Below are 17,215 nucleotides of genomic sequence, written 5' to 3' on the forward strand. Positions count from 1 at the left end.
TAAATATGGTTAAAACACTTTAGATGTAATGTAAGACTTGTTATCTAAGCATTATAGTTGTTAAATGTGTTGAAACATACCTTTTGCAACAAAAACAAGATTTTTGAAATTAGCTAGTTCTGTCAAATGTGCTGACCAGCCAGGCAGCCATTTTGGAAGTGATGTCATGGGTACACAAATTAACTGACTGTCACATGACCTCACCAGCATGTTCAGTATGCGTCACTTAGGGACTTTGAGAGTTAAACCAAGGATAAAGCTGTATATGGAACTTTCCAGGATATGCAAAGTGTTGGTGACATCTGTGTCACTGTGGGTTCTTAACAAATACATAATATTGTCATTGCAGCTCAAGAAACTCCATGCCATTGGCAACAAGCCAGTGCTGTTTCTGGGCAATGAGACAGAAAAGAAAGAGAGGAAATGTGAAGTATTAACCCCTCGCTGCACACTTACCCAGGACTACCTTCATGAGATTCATTTTTTTAATACATTTGTGAAGGTGAGATGCATGCCCTGTATTTGTAAAGCCCCAGTTCACATCTAGTGTTGGCTATGCAAAATATTTTATACATTTTTAAATCTTAAATTCAATTCAATTCAGTTTATTTTGTATAGCCCAAAATCACAAATTACAAATTTGCCTCAGGGGGCTTTATAATCTGTACACATGCGACATCCTCTGTCCCGGAACCTTCACATTGGCACAGGAAAAACTCCCCTAAAAAAAACCTTTAACAGGGAGAAAAAAGGAAGAAACCTATGGGAGAGCGACAGAGGAGGGATCCTTCTCCCAGGATGGACAGAATGCAATAGACGTCATGTGTACAGAATGAACAACATAACAGAGTTACAACACATTTAATGTATATGATATAAATGATTCATATAATCACAGTAGTAAGCAGAGTAACAAAGGAAAAAATTAAGACTACTTATAAAAGCAGCAATGACTATAGTGGAATTTAAAATGATGATATAGGGAATAGTATTAGTAATGTCCATCCATCCATCCATTTCCTTCCGCTTATCCGGGGCCGGGTCACGGGGGCAGCAAGCTAAGGAGGGTCCTCCAGACGTCCTTCTCCCCAGCAACACTTTCCAGCTCCTCCTGGGGAACCCCGAGGCGTTCCCAGGCCAGACGAGATATATAATCTCTCCAGCGTGTTCTGGGTCTACCCCGGGGCCTCTTACCAGTTGGACGTGCCTGGAAAACCTCTAAAGGGAGGCGTCCAGGAGGCATCCTGATCAGATGCCCGAGACACCTCAGCTGGCCCCTTTCGACGTGAAGGAGCAGCGGCTCTACTCCGAGCTCCCTCCGGATGTCTGAGCTCCTCACCCTATCTCTAAGGCTGAGCCCAGCCACCCTACAAAGGAAGCTCATTTCGGCCGCTTGGATTCGCGATCTCATTCTTTCGGTCACTACCCAAAGCTCATGACCATAGGTGAGGGTTGGAACGTAGATGGACTGGTAAATCGAGAGCTTTGCCTTTCGGCTCAGCTCCTTCTTCACCAAAACGGTCCGGTACAACGCCCGCATCACTGCTGACGCTGCACCGAACCGCCTGTCCATCTCCCGCTCCATTTTACCCTCACTCGTGAATAAGATCCCGAGATACTTGAACTCCCTCGCTTGGGGCAGTGACTCACTCCCAACCCAGAGGGTGCAATCCACCGTTTTCCGGAAGAGAACCATGGCCTCAGACTTGGAGGTACTGACTCTCATCCCGACCGCTTCACACTCGGCTGTGAACCGCCCCAGTGCGTGCTGAAGGTCACGTTCTGAAGAAGCCAACAGAACCACATCATCTGCAAAAAGCAGGGATGCGATTCTGAGGTCCCCAAACCGGAAACTCTCCTCCCCCGGCTGCGCCTTGAAATCCTGTCCATGAAAATCACAAACAGGATTGGTGACAATGGGCAGCCCTGGCGGAGGCCAACACGCACTGGGAACAAGCTCGACTTTGTGCCGAGTATCCGGACACAGCTCTCACTTTGGTCATACAAGGACCGAATGGCTCGTAGTAACGAACCAGGTACCCCATATTCCCGCAGTACCCCCCACAGGACTCCCCGAGGGACACGGTCGAAGGCCTTCTCCAAGTCCACAAAACACATGTAGACTGGATGAGCAAACTCCCATGCACCCTCCAACAGACCTGCAAGGGTAAAGAGTTGGTCCGCTGTTCCACGTCCAGGACGGAATCCGCATGGCTCCTCCTGAATCTGAGGTTCGACAATCGGACGGAGCCTCCTTTCCAGCACCCTGGAGTAAACTTTCCCGGGGAGGCTGAGCAGTGTGATACCCCTATAATTGGAGCACACTCTCCGGTCCCCCTTTTGAAAATGGGAACCACCACCCCGGTCTGCCACTCCACAGGCACTGTACCCGACTTCCACGCGACAGTGAAGAGACGTGTCAACCAAGACAGCCCAACAATGTCCAGAGCCTTTAGCATCTCTGGTCGAATCTCATCCACTCCTGGCGCTTTGCCGCTGAAGAGCTTTAACTACCTCAACGACCTCCGCCAGGCATATGGACGAGACTTCCCCTGAGTCTTCAGACTCCACAGAGGACGTGTTGGTCGGGTTCAGGAGTTCCTCAAAGTGTTCTTTCCACCGCTCGACAATATCCCCAGTCCGGGTCTGCAGTTCTCCCCCTGCTGAGCACAGCCTGAGAAAAGCCCTGTTTCCCCTTTCTGAGTCGTCTCACGGTTTGCCAGAACTTCCTTGAGGCCATTCGAAAGTCCTTCTCCATGGCCTCGCCAAACTCCTCCCACACCCGGGTTTTTGCCTCAGCAACCGCCGCAGCTGCAGCCCTTCTGGCCAACCGGTACCTGCCTGCTGATTCAGGAGACCCCTCGGCCAACCAAGCCCGAAAGGCCTCCTTCTTCAGCTTGACGGCCTCCTTCACCGCTGGTGTCCACCAGCGGGTTCTTGGATTGCCGCCACGACAGGCACCGATCGCCTTCCGACCACAACTCCTAGCAGCGGCTTCCACAATGGAGGATTTGAACATGGCCCACTCGGATTCCATGTCCCCAGCCTCCCCGGGATGCACGAGAAATTGTTCCGGAGGTGGGAGTTGAAGACCTTGCGGACAGGATCCTCAGCCAGACGTTCCCAGTTCACCCTCACTACACGTTTGGGTTTACCGGGTCTGTCCAGCAGCCTCCCCGCCACCTGATCCAACTCACCACCAGGTGGTGATCAGTTGACAGCTCTGCTCCTCTCTTCACCCGAGTGTCCAAGACATACGGCCGCAGGTCTGATGACACAACTACAAAGTCGATCATAGACCTTTGGCCTAGGGTGTTCTGGTACCAAGTACACTTATGAACCTCCCTATGCTCAAACATGGTGTTTGTTATGGACAGTCCATGACTAGCACAGAAGTCCAACAACAAAGCACCACTCAGGTTCAGATCGGGCAGGCCGTTCCTCCCAATCACACCCCTCCAGGTTTCTCCGTCGTTACCCACGTGAGCGTTGAAGTCTCCCAGAAGAACTATGGAGTCCCCAGTCGGCGCCCTTTCCAGAACACCACCCAAGGACTCCAAGAAGGCTGCGTACTCCGAACTGCCGTTTGGTGCATAGGCACAAACGACAGTCAGAGACTTTCCTCCTGCGATTCCCAGTCGCAGAGAGGCGACCCTCTCGTTCTCCGGGGAGAACTCCAGAACAGCGGCGCTCAGCCGGGGGCTTGTGAGTATCCCCACACCCGCCCGGCGCCTCTCACCCTGGGCAACTCCGGAAAAGGAAAAAGTCCAGCCCCTCTCCAGGAGTTTGGTTCCAGAACCGGTGCTATGCGTGGAGGTGAGCCCAACTATATCTAGCTGGTAGCGTTCCACCTCCCGCACCAGCTCCGGTTCCTTCCCCGCCAGAGAGGTGACATTCCACGTCCCTAGAGCTAGTCTGTGATGCCGGGGGTCAGCACGCCCAGGTTTCCGCCCCAGCCTGCCGCCCAGCTCACATTGCACCCGACCCCAATGCCTATCCCTGCGGGTGGTGGGCCCACAGGGTGGCGGCACGATGTAGCTTTTTCGGGCTGGGCCCGGCCGGGCCCCATGTGCCAAGGCCCGGCCACCAGACGCTCGCCGGCGAGCTCCCCTACCAGGTCTGGCTCCAGGAGGGTGCCCCGGTTTCCCTATTCCGGGCGAGGTGCCACAACCTTGCATCGTCCGATTCATTGAGGTTTGGTGAATCGCTCTTAGTCTGACCCCTCCCCCGAGACCACTTTGCCTTGGGAGACCCTACCAGGGGCTATTGCCCCCGACAACACAGCTCTCAGGATCACTGGGGCACACAAACCCCTCCACCACGATAAGGTGGCGATTCATTGGAGGAATATTAGTAATGTGACTAATAATAATAATCGAAGTAGCAGTGGGTGTCAGCCGGGTCACAGCAGGAGGCACGACCACGGTCCAGGTACCATAACGATTCGTGGAAACCTGCGAGGCGAGAAAGCAAAAAGGGCTCCAGGGTAGAAGCAGAGCCAAAAAGCGTAATAGTACAGGGAATAATAATAGTAATGTGACTAATAATAAAAGTCAGAGGGCCACAGCAGGAGGCACGATGACCATATATAACCCCGATTCATGGGAACCTGTGAGGCGAGAAAGCACAAGGACTCCGGGGAAGAAGCAAAATCAGTAATGTGCATAAATAGGAGATTAATACATAAAGATGGAGGGAGAGAAGAGGAGAGAGGAGCTCAGTGTATCCTAGGTAGTCCTGTCTAGGCATATAGCAGAATATCTAGGGGCTGGACCAAGGTGAACCTGAACCAGCGCTAACTATAAGCGCTATCAAAAAGGAAGGTCTTAAGCCTACTCTTAAAAGTGGTGAGTGTGTCTGCCCCCCGGACTGAAACTGGAACCTGGTTCCACAGAAGAGGAGCCTGATAACTGAAGGCTCTGGCTCCCATCCTGCTTTTATATACTCTAGGAACAACAAGTAACTCTGCATTGATGGAGCGCAGCTCTCTAGTTGGGTAATATGGAACTATAAGTTCCTTTTGCTAAGACGGTGCCTGGCCAGTTAGAGCTTTGTAGGTGAGTAGAAGAATTTCTTCTATTCTTGATTTAATAGGGAGCCAGTGCAGAGAAGCTAATACCGGAGTAATATGATCTCTTTTCTTAGTTTTTGTTAGAACATGTGCTGCAGCATTCTGGATCAACTGTAGATATTTAAGAGACTTATTACAGCAGCCTGGTAATAACGAATTGCAGTAATCTAGTCTAGAGGTAACAAATGCATGAACTAGTTTTTCTGCATCGCTTTGAGACAGGATTTGCCTGATTTTCGAAATGTTAAATAAATGAAAAAAGGCTGTCCTTGTCCTGTTTTATATAAGAGTTAAAAGACAGATCCTGATCAAAGATAACTCCAAGGTTCTTAACGGTAGTGCTGGATGCCAGAGCAATGCCATCTAGAGAAACTATATCGTTAGATAATTGATTTCGAAGGTGATCTGTCGTTCTCCCATAGGTTTCTTCCTTTTTTCTCCCTGTTAAAGGGGTTTTTAGGGGAGTTTTTCCTGTGCCGATGTGAGGGAAGGACAGAGGATGTCGCATGTGTACAGATTGTAAAGCCCTCTGAGGCAAATTTGTAATTTGAATTGAATTGAATTGAATCTGGGCCTAGTAGAATAACTTCAGTCAAGAATTACATAGAATTTACAGGAAAACATTAAACTTCAATTATAACAGGAATTATTTTCAAAACCATGAATCGTAATAAACAACAGCGACACCGGGTGGCCAAAGTAAAAAGGTTTGTGGGGTGCAGTGAATATACAAAAAACGCGAGAACTATAACATTAAACAAAGGAAAACACATACCCTCAGCAATGCAAATCGCAATTGTGAGGGGAAGACGGGACTACGGTAGCTTAGGAGGTACAGAAGAGGTGAAATGCGATTTCCTCAGGAAACATATATAAAACAATAACGCTACGTAAAAATAACTCATGAAAATAACATTCACACATGCTCAACAGGATTGTTAAATGATAAATAAAACTCATGTGTTACAAATTGGAAACAAAAGAAATGTGCATTTTTAACTCTGTTACATTTGCTGTAGAGAGTGTCCTTGTGCTTTCGCATCTGTTCTTTCATGTCTTGGTAAAATGTTTTGTGAATTATTGCCCTCTGCTGTGGACTTGGTTTATGCATTACCCATACTGATAGCATACACATTAATACAGTAATACATCAATACATCTATACATCCCCCACGGCTGTGGCGTAGTGGAGAGCAAGGTAGTTCTCCAATCAGAGGGTCGGTGGTTCGATACCCGGCTTCGGCAGTCGATGTGTCCTTGGGCAAGACACTTAACCCCAAGTTGCTCCCGAAGGCTTGCCATCGGTGTGGACTGGATGTTGCATAAGGGTCAGTGACAAATAAGGTTTGGCATGATGACCATTTCAAAAATATGTTTCAAACCTATTAAAACAACATGCCCAAGGACCGTTAGAATGTATATTTTGCATTTCTGTTGGTTTCATAGTATTTGACATGACATTTTTACCATTTTTAACCAAATACAGAACTAATGGCCCCTTATATTGTCAAATGGTGTAACCATAAATAAATGACAAATATTCAATATTTCACCCTCCTAGATTCTATGTAAGTGTACTCATGAAAACAAGTAATACATTTTTAAATATCACAGGCTACCATGCAAGGTGGCACCTTGCATGGTAGCCTGTCATCAGTGTGTGAATGGGTGAATGATATGTAATATACTACTGATTGTAAGTCGCTTTGGATAAAAGCGTCTGCTAAATGACTGTAATGTAATGTAATGTATATCAATAAACACTGCTGCAGCATCAAGAGTCTCCACACTTCTCACATTTTCTCGTTCTTCTTCAGTGTTGGTGATTTTGAAATGATAAGTGAAAACTCTGAAAGTTTACACCTTTGTGTACACAATTAATGTCCGGCACCTAGGCCTCTGAGCCAGTAGCATAACAGAGCCTCCCCTTCCCTACGGACACAGCTTCACAGTATTGATTAACCAAAATAAGCCTCTTTCAGCTTACCCCAGAACGTCTTCCCACGGGTTTCACCTCACTGTGGGTTTTGTCTGTGTCGGGCGCAACCCTAAGTTGCCCCTGAAGTAAACCACCCGGTTGTGGTGCTGTGGGGCAAAATCAGTCTTTCTCTCCAAAATCCACCACCCACTGCAAACTAACACTTTAGTTATAACCTATTTTGTATACTTTTGTAGAGTACCAATTTTAGCTCACTTGATTTCTGTATTTTCTGCTTCTTTCAAAATTTGTCAATTTTGGTTTGAGCCTTGGCAGACCTTAGATGTCCCAAATGCAGAAAATACACATATGTTCTTTATGATTTCGTCAAACACAGACATGGTAAGGCAAAATAGAGAAATGCACTTACCATGTCTGTGTTGTATCGAATCCTGTTTGTGACGCCAATTTGTGATGGAAATCTTAGAGCTAGTTCCCTCGAGACAGTAGAAGTTTCAGCAGACCCAGATGTCTTCAGCAGTAACATTTATTGAAGCTCGATCGAGGAGAATAGGGAAACACCAAGTGTGAATCACAGCGTACTGCTACCCAATTCTGAAGATGTTGTCCTTGAGCACAGTATTTAACCCTCCCAAGACCAGCTGAGTTCCGCTATATCCAAATAGGGTTATTTCTAACTCAGCCTGACATGTGTGAGGATTCTATTGAACATAATATCTAAACACAAGGAAATACATCTACCTTTGCTGTGTCAGTAACAACATAGCCTTTGTACAGTCTCTCTTATCCAGCGTCTCCAACCAGACGTCAGCCTGTTGAGTCTAAACTGAATACAGAAAATCAGGCGCATAGAGTGCAGACAGTTGACCTGACCTGTGAAGCCCTGTCTTAAGTTACCTTTAACCTACATGAGGGAAGTTTAACATACAATAAGGAAAATTCCTTCACAGGCTCTGTCTGTCTTTTCTCCCAAATGTACCTGTAAAGCCCAAAGTAAAATAGAGAGTATGGTCATGGTTCACAGAGTTTATAGATATTCTAAATACTAAGCTAACGTGACATGAATAGCATTATTTGTGTCAGGGGAAGGTGTAGACTTGGCTGCAGATGCTGTTAGTTTCACCCAATTTCTGACATCAGATTCCTTTGGGACACGTGCTGTGTTCACTTTTTGGTTCATAAACTTATAAGCAAGTAAATATTTACAGTAAAAATGCTCTTAAGCCTCCGTGTAGAGACACACGCCCGTGCAGCCATGTAGATGGTGATTGACTGACAGGCAGCCCTGCAAACTCTGACCAATCAGAGCAGACTGGGCTTTTTCAGGACAGGGGCTTAAAGAGACAGGTGCTGAACCAGACCTTTTCAGACACAAGGTAAATGCATGCAAAAATTGCACAGTATGTGGCCTTTAACAAAGGTTCAACATCTGTAAGCCACCACCCAATGGAATAAACATTAGCACTCACTCAAAGTCTCGGGATCTAATATCTCAGAATCTAGTAAAAGTTTAAAATTACTTTTATCTTACTCAATATTTAAGATTCACATATCATGACAGACAAAATATATAATTTTCAAAATCTTTTTAATCAAAATAGTCCTTATATTTGACATTTTAATGAATCATCACTATCATAATAGAATAATAGACAGGACAGGGCAGGTGTCTGCCAAGGACAGGTGTGTTGTTTGTATTGTAAAATGCAGACAAAAGGAGGAGGCATATCTTCAGGAATCGCCCTAGATGGTGGTGCAGTGAGTCCTTCATCTGAATCCTTTATTCAACACCTTTCATGAACTCAAGGAACTCTGTCAAAGAGAGCACAAAGTCAATATATATATTTATGATAATAATATAATATATATTTATTTGATTCTCCTGATCCTACAACCCAATATAATTTCCAAAGTCAGGTGTATAACATCCTAAACTAGAGAGAAATGATCATTCAAGCTTCTGTATCATCTAGACTACGCAATTCCATTTTCACCTGCCTCAACAAGTCACCTCTGAACTGTCAACTAAAGGTCCAGAACGCTGCTGCAAGGCTCTTTACACAGTCCAGTAGGATTACTCATTCACATTTTATTTTCTTTACATTGTCTTCCCATCAAGTTCAGGATTCATTTTTAAGGTTTAAATCTTAGTCAATCTTTTCAAGGGTATTTTATCGCAAAACAGCAATTTTCCTCCTTCGTTCTGAAAGAAATTACGTCCACACAAGCACGGGTTTTAAAGATCCTTTGTCTAGTAGAGTGACCAGATGGGTGAAATTCAGGACAGGGGAGATTAAGGGGGGTGTGGTCATATAACCCTCAGTGTCAATGAACGGTAGTAATGGTCCTGTAGACGATACATAAAAGCTTTTTAGGATCTCGTATTGCAGAAATGATCCCCAGGTATGTGGCTCAGAGGCAGATTGATCATATCTATTTCCGAGCCACAGCCACTACCAATCGGAAGATCGGTGTACCGATCTTCCAATTGGAGGACACTGAACCCCAAATTGCTCACGATTGCTGTGCTATCTGTGTTTCCCTGTCTATACGTCAACAATGAGAATCTTTTGCCATTTGGGTGTGGACAAGAGCCCAAAATGCAAAGAAACAACTACGTTTACAAAATAACCCAGTACTTGTGGACAAGGCCTTGATTTTCAGGGGATTGTCAGGGGATTGTCAGGCACTTGAGACCTGCTCCATTATTATCTCACCAGTAGATCACTTAAGATTTGGTGAAAAATGATGGGACTTGCACAGCTCCATAAGGTACAAATAAATAGAGTTCTGGCTTTTAATCTTTGAGTTTTTTTCTGCATTACCTTTTCCTGTCTAAAAAACATATACATGACCTTTATGATGTGATGAAATTAAACATTCTGGCCATTATGAAAGGCAAACTCTATGTAGAAAGAAGGGCTCAAAGCAGCAGCAACAACACTGCCTGTGTTGAAGCCACACACCACGTGCAGCAGTTAAGCGAGGCAGCCAACCCCATCTGATCACGCAGGACCCACCTCCAGTGGCTGTATAATTAATGACTGACTCTCTCATAGGAATGCTCATAAATTTTGTGGAAGTTGATGGCAAACAATGTATTATGTTGTTCAGTTTGGGGGACTTGATATGTTTCCTGACAACTTTAATTGCAAATTTAAAATCTTTGCATTTGAACATTGTAGGATATACAGCTGGTGGCTGTTGTGCTACTAATGTGCTGGCTCCCGTACCATCATAATCAATTTTTCCATCGTTGTTTTTGTCCCCATCCTTCATCAGCTCCTCAATGTCATCTTCTGTGATGGACTCTCCAGTGGATTCCAACATGGTCTTCAGCTCTTCTAAGTCTATGTAGCCATCTCCGTTCCTCAACACAAGATAAAGAAATCAGTTTTATGCTCAACTGGAAAATATGTTGAACCTCTTTAACACCAAGCTGTTCTGACTGTACTGTGCTGAACCACATCATGTCTTCTAACAAGGTGTATTCTAGTGAAGTTCTCACCTATAGAGCTTTGTTTGACTTATTAAAACATTGGGAGTCGGTATTGATTTCTCTTTTATTAGCTCTGCTTGTTCCAGCTGCTTGGTAATTTTGATGTATCCTTGGGCAAGACACTTAACCCCAGATTGCTCCTGCAAGCTGTTCCTGCTGTGTATGAATGATTAGTTACAGTCCTGATGGGCAGGTGGCACCTTGCATGGTAGCCCCTGCCATCATTGTGTGAATGTGTCTGAATGGGTGAATGATGACATGTAGTGTTAAAGCGCTTTGAGTGGTCAGTAGACTAAACAAGCACTATACAAGTACAGTCCATTTACATTAACTTGGTGAAGTGTATTTTGAATTTTGAAGTCGCACTCTGCAGGTGTGGAAACAAATACAAAGAAAACCTACTTGTCAAACATGCGGAACAGTTCTGCCAACTCCTCCTCTGATTTTCCTTTGCTCTCCTCCTTCATGCAACGGACCATCATAACCAAGAATTCATCAAAATCAACTGTGCCACTGCCTGTGAAAACACACCATGATATTATAAAGATTCCATATAATAGTTGCCTTAATGTGAAAATAATTGTATTCCTCTCTATAGCAACACATGCTTCTGATGGGATGTGACGGGCTGACATACCATCCTCATCCACTTCATCAATCATCTCCTGTAGCTCTTCAGGGGTGGGATTCTGTCCCAGCATCCTCATTACCTTCCCCAACTCTTTGGTGCTGATGCAGCCATCCTCTGCATCTTGGATGAAGATGTCGAATGCAGCCTTGAACTCTTAAAGGGACAGGGATTTTTGTTACTCAGAACTACTAACAAAGACATCCATGTGCATGATGCAAATCCAAGAAGGATTGCTGATATAAAACCATAACAAAAAATGTACAAGTCATGTTCTTGGTTCAAAGTCTCAATAACTGGGAAAATAATAGATTTTCTTAAAAGAATAGCTCCACTTCCACCTAAGTAAATATAATTATTAATTTGTTTATAAAAACTTTATTCTGAATTTACGTTCGACTGTTTGCTTGCTTGTAGACATATTTATATATTACATTCATATTTTAATGTTCAGACTTGAAATTGAAACAAATTGAAATTAAAGAAGTAGAGGTATATCAATCAACAAAGTTCTTGAAAGTTAAGAATCGATTTTGAGATTACACAGCTACTAAGTAGAGAAATAAATGAGCTACTAAAATAAATAAATGTAGCACAGAATGCCAGTTGCTCTTTCAATAAATATGGGACTTTAAACCTTTACGGTTGAATTGGATCCACAAAAAAAAACTTAGAGGCCCTTTTCGATAAAGGAAAAAAATGGAGGAAGCAAATACAGTTGTGTTTCAACCACACCTGAGCAAACATTAAGATTAGTCAAATATACCACTAGTAGTAGTGTTTTTTTCTCTTCACTGATGCATGATTCTGATGTTTGAATGGATGCATTTAGAGGAGGTCAGAGACGGGAAATGTAAATGATGTCTATTTTCTCCGAAGAAGAGGAAAGACAAGTTAGGGTTTTGTGCCTAATTAGCTTATTTCTGCTTAAGCGAATAACTGTGTTAAAACAATGCAGATGGTTAAGTTTAATTTCTTTCATTCACTTTGTCACTCACTCACTCTTGCAGACTAGATATTTATAACGGCGATAAAAGTATTGTTAGTAGAAGTAGTCGTACTTGCAGTTAAGTGATATGAGTATTATCAGTTATATGATGGTAAATATAGAAAATGTTAAATATAGAAAATGGTAGTATTAAAAATAACTCATAGCAGTAGTAGTTTACTCACCATTTTTCTGTTCTTCCGTCAAGTTCTCAACCTTAAGGGAAACAAAATCAGGATGTACATTTTTTTAATAATTTAACCCCTGTACAGTTGGAGTAAAACTTCAGGTCTTTAACTGTACTGATACTCTCTAGAACAGTGCAGTATGACTGCAATGTCAGACTGCTTTCCTCACGTTCTATTTTTGTTGTGGGGCAGAGTACAAAGGGGGATTTTGGAGACCAGGGCTGGTGTCTGGTTTGGTCATTTGTTTTATTAGCCATCAGCTGTCCCTTCTTATCTTCCCCCTGAACTGTCCAGTGGTTCTTTGATCTATTGTCAGGCACAGAAATATGAACTGACTGGTCTCTCTTTGTTCTGTCTGAACTTATCACACCTGTTGTTTCAATGTCATACAAGTGGAAGGAACACACAGTCAGTTTTTGTCCTGTAAAACATAATAATTCAATATTTTACAAAAAATATCGCTCACAGGAAAACACACTATAAACTCTGTCAGTTCAACTGCAGTTCAACTGCAGTCAGGATCCACAGAAAGAACTTGGCAATACTGGTGTCACGAGTGATTCCATTCATTTCAATTTGTTAATTATTTGGATATTCCATATTTTAGTTATAATGTGTTGTAATGGGCTATTTGTCTGGATTTAAAATTGAATTAAAATTGCCTGGTCCCTAAAGTGAAAGCTTCAAAATGTTTAATTTTGCTAACTAAATCACTTGGTAAAGTCTGTTATTCCTTCTTCTCTGATATTCAGGTTCTTTTGTTTAGGTGAACAAAATAATAGTTATTTCTGACAATCTAAACAAATCAATAATAAGCCAACACAAACTAGGAGAGCATCGAGTTGAATCTTAGCTAACAGTCTTAACAATAGTTTTGTGTTGTATCTTTAAAAAGTTAGCAGTTTCTGAGTTGCTATTGCTTTTGATTTGATGTAGTTTGTTGGTGCTTTTGTTTAAGAATGTTAAACTTGACTAAGGAATTACAGGAGCAGCTGTTACTCTTAGCAACTGTCACAGTGGCTTCAAAATGTCCTCAAATATATTGTGCCTCATTTCTTTTGTTAAAGCACAACACACAGGGACAGGATATGTTCCTGGATTTTCTGATGCATGATTTAGAATTATTCATCTCAAATTGAATATATAGCAGTGCCTTATCTGTACTCACCGCTGCTTTATATACATCATCCATGGCTGCTTGTCTGTCCCTGCCTCTGACACACCACTGCACTCACTGCCGCACACAGACACAGCACAAATACTCCTAGCAATAGCTGCCTCAGTCTTTATTGTAGGAGGAGTGTGGCACCAAAAAAGCTCTCGACCCATCAAGGGATGGAGGGAGGAGTAACAGAGACAGAGATACAGAGAGAAAGAGAGAGAGAGCTCTAGAAATAGGAAACAACAGAAGCTACCCAACAATAGTGAAACATTGACAGCAGCACCTAAGTGGAAATAGAAATTGTCATCTTAAAATGTATTCTCAGAATGTTTGTGAAAAAAAAAAACATATTACAACAGTAAGGTCAAAGAAGGCTAAACTGATTATATAGAAAAACAATAAAGCACACAGTAAAACCATGTAAAGGAACAGTGTGAAAGATTTAGTGACATCTAGTTTTAAATTGCAGATTGCAACCAACTGTATACCCCTCAGACCACCCCTCCCTTTCCAAGCCTATCAGAGAACTACAATGGCCTTCAGGTAGCTATAGGTATTTTTATCAATTCATTACTATTAGGAGCTACTTTAAGCAATACTCTGTAACTTTCCATATAATTTAGATATAAATGAATATTGTTCCTAGAACAGCAAACAGCTGTTTACAACAGCAAAGTCACTATAAAAAGCAATTTCAAACTCAAATCTAAAGTGTCGATGAAATTAATAATATTTCTGAGTGAAGTTTATGGATAACGAAGAACTGTCAGTATCAGTCATTCCTCCAGTCCTCTGTCCTCTGTCCTCCTCCCTCTGCTGAATCACTGCCAGGTGTACCTGGCATTTAAAACAGCTGTAGCTGGTAGAGGGAGGAAGGGCTGATTTATCTCAGCCAGCAGAGAAGTTAACCAAAACATACGAGAAAATGCATTTCCTGCAGAAAATGCGTTGGGATGCTAATAGCTGGAATCAATCACACAGCATTGCTGAAAATGTGGAAGTTTCAAATGACTTCCCCGAAAAAGCCCAAAAGCCAAGAACTGCACTGCCTAAAAAACCTGGTAGTTAAATTGTAAAACTGGCAGAGATGGAAGCTGGACTGCATCATCAAAAGAAGCAAAGAGCTGAAATACAATGCAGAAAAAACTGGAAGCTGAACTGTTAAACTGTAGAGGTGGTACTAATAGTAAAAGAAGTAGTCATAACAAGAGTAGTAGTTTTAGAAACTGAAGTTATAGTAGTGGTAGTAGTATCAGTAGCCACAGCAGTATCAGTTGTTTAGTAGAAGAAACTGTTTAATCAGCAATAGTAGTAGAAGAAGAAGTTGTAGTAGTAGTAGTATTAATAGTAGTAGTGCTGAGTCACTGTTGGCCATAACTGGTGATAACACAGGGGAGGTTTTACCTGAACAAGATTCTCTGAGCTAAAGTCGGTAAGTTGTATTATTTTATAACTTCATTTTGAGAATCTCTTCTGAAAACTAAGACATGTCATTTGTGTGGATGAAGTTAAAAATAAAATTGGGGCTGTATGACTTCAATTGAAATTAAATGAATTCAAGAAAACAGAAATAAGAATTTATGTGTGAGAGAGAGGAAGAGATTAGGAGATAGAGAAACAGAGATAAGAGAAAGAGAGAGAGTAAGAGAGAGGGAGAAAGGAATGACAGACAGAAAGAGAACCTTTATTTAAAAAACAACATGAAGGAACAAAACATTGTTCTCATGACAATAAATAAACAATACAACAAACACTGACTCTTCAATATTCACTTAAAAGAGCTGTTGAATGTTAGGTCGTCTGCATTCACACAACCTCTTTGAAGCACCATTTTTCAGTAAAATCATCCACATTGTTCATACTTTAAAAAAAACAAAAATCAACCCACACTCTTGCATTGATCAGGGAGATAAAAACAGGAAGTGCCTCTTGTCAGTGAAAAACAGTCTCCGCTGCCCCACAAAATGGACATTCATTAAAAACAGACGGGTTAAGAACAGAGATAAAAGCGTTGACAGCAATAGCACCATGTAAAATCCTCCACTGTAAATCACCAGTTCTCTTTTTTTAGAGGAGCTCTGTATAAAACTCTACATACTGGTTTCCCACCAGGATCCATGTCCAGTTTCTGTATCCACACTGTGTCAGCTCTCCCGTTCAGCTTTCTTTTGTTGAATACTTTGGCACAGTTTTTTTTAGACAATTTTCTCTTTAGCTGAGTGTATATTCACCAGCTTACACTCTGTTCCAGTCAACAAGGGTCCAGAGACCCCGTTCAGATTTGGAACAAAACTCAGAAGAAAGAATCGGTTGCATCAGGAGTTTCCTCTCCTCTGCCGTACTCCTGCAGCATGTTGACCTCCTCCTCTGTCAGCCTCTCAGTCCACCTGCTCAGGATGTTCCTGCTCTGTTGGATGGACTTCAGCCCGAGAAGAGACGCCACTGCAGGTGCATCCGTCAGTCCAGGACCAGCGACCTCCACCACTTTCCTCAGGGTGGTGGTCCCAGAGGAGCATAGCTTTCTGCTGAGGCCTGGTGTCGTGCTGTCCCAGATGTCCATCCTGGCTTGGTTCACCAGAGGTGCTCTTTCACTAGCAGCCAGTGCAGTGAAATAGCAGGTTCCAGTCTCGTCCATTTAAAACAGTTTCATACCTTAAAAAACGACTGATAAAAAGGAGATAGTTCACACAGTTTAAAAAGATTAAAATCCATTAAAAAGAGTGCGGTGTCCACTCCCAAACCAGCTGCCTTCTTTAAAATACAGTTTGTTACATCCCCTCCTCTTTTGGTAAAAACAATACACGCTGAGGGACCCAGTGCAGCCTGTCCCAGAAGAAGTCCACTAATATGGCCTGCAGCTTGTGTGTGAGGCCTTTAGGTGGATCCATGCAGGCCAGCCTGTGCCACAGAGCAGAGGCCACCAGATTATTAATGACTAGAGTCCCGCCTCTGTAGGACATCTGTGGCTTCAGCCATTTCCATTTTGCCAGTCTCCCTTCTATCTTTTCTACGACCCCCTCCCAGTTATTCTGGACTATATTCTCATTTCCAATGTAAATACCAAGATACTTAAAACCGTCTTTTTTCCAGGTCAATGCCAGTGCCTTGGACAGGATTTTATAGTCTGAACAGAGCAGGGACACCGGATTGATTTCTTGAAGATCTCCTTTTTTGGGTAATAGAGTTAAAACCACTCTTCTGCAACTTAGCGAAAGCAACATGTCTTTAAAACTTTCATTAAAAACAGTTAAAAGTTCCTCACCCATCTCACTCCAGAACTCTCTGTAGAAGTCCACAGGAATCCCATTGATTTCAGTCTCCAGGTCTTTCATAGATCTGGTAATGTCCCGTGTGACATTAAGAGTGTACTGCTGACAGAGCTGCTTTATCTCCACCTTCCCACAATCCCACCACAGTTTTAAAGATTTAAAATTCTGTTTTATACCCTTAAAACCACTCCAAAAAACCCTAAAAACATCCTTAAACTTTGCGTCACATAAAAGAGCTGTGTTAAAATGCCAGCAAAACGATGCACAAAACCAGAGTGTGATCACTAAAACCAACAGGCACCATGCTGCACTTTTTGAAAATGTTAAAATGGTGTTTAAAACAATAAAACCTGTCTAATCTAGCCAGGGAAATTTAATTCCCTCCAAGTATATGGTCTTTTGTCACCATTTGTTCTCCTCCACACGCTGAAGAAGCTGCCTCAGAGCTCACTGTGATGCTCTGTGTGACTC

The 17,215-nt window shown here is 42.8% G+C and overlaps 1 protein-coding gene across 1 annotated transcript; it reads right to left on the reverse strand.

Annotated features, from left to right (window-relative positions):
- Nucleotides 1-8,587: 8,587 nt before the first annotated feature.
- On the reverse strand, nt 8,588-13,573 carry LOC129099660 (troponin C, slow skeletal and cardiac muscles-like). Its single transcript, XM_054608985.1, has 6 exons — nt 13,482-13,573; nt 12,311-12,341; nt 11,147-11,293; nt 10,912-11,026; nt 10,244-10,380; nt 8,588-8,822 (listed from the first exon to the last, which is right to left on the reverse strand). Exons 1-6 carry the CDS (start codon nt 13,503-13,505, stop codon nt 8,791-8,793), a joined length of 486 nt encoding a protein of 161 aa, XP_054464960.1. The 5' UTR covers nt 13,506-13,573; the 3' UTR covers nt 8,588-8,790.
- Nucleotides 13,574-17,215: the final 3,642 nt, after the last annotated feature.

This window comes from Anoplopoma fimbria, chromosome 12 (genome assembly GCF_027596085.1).
Source record: "Anoplopoma fimbria isolate UVic2021 breed Golden Eagle Sablefish chromosome 12, Afim_UVic_2022, whole genome shotgun sequence".
NCBI lineage: Eukaryota > Metazoa > Chordata > Actinopteri > Perciformes > Anoplopomatidae > Anoplopoma > Anoplopoma fimbria.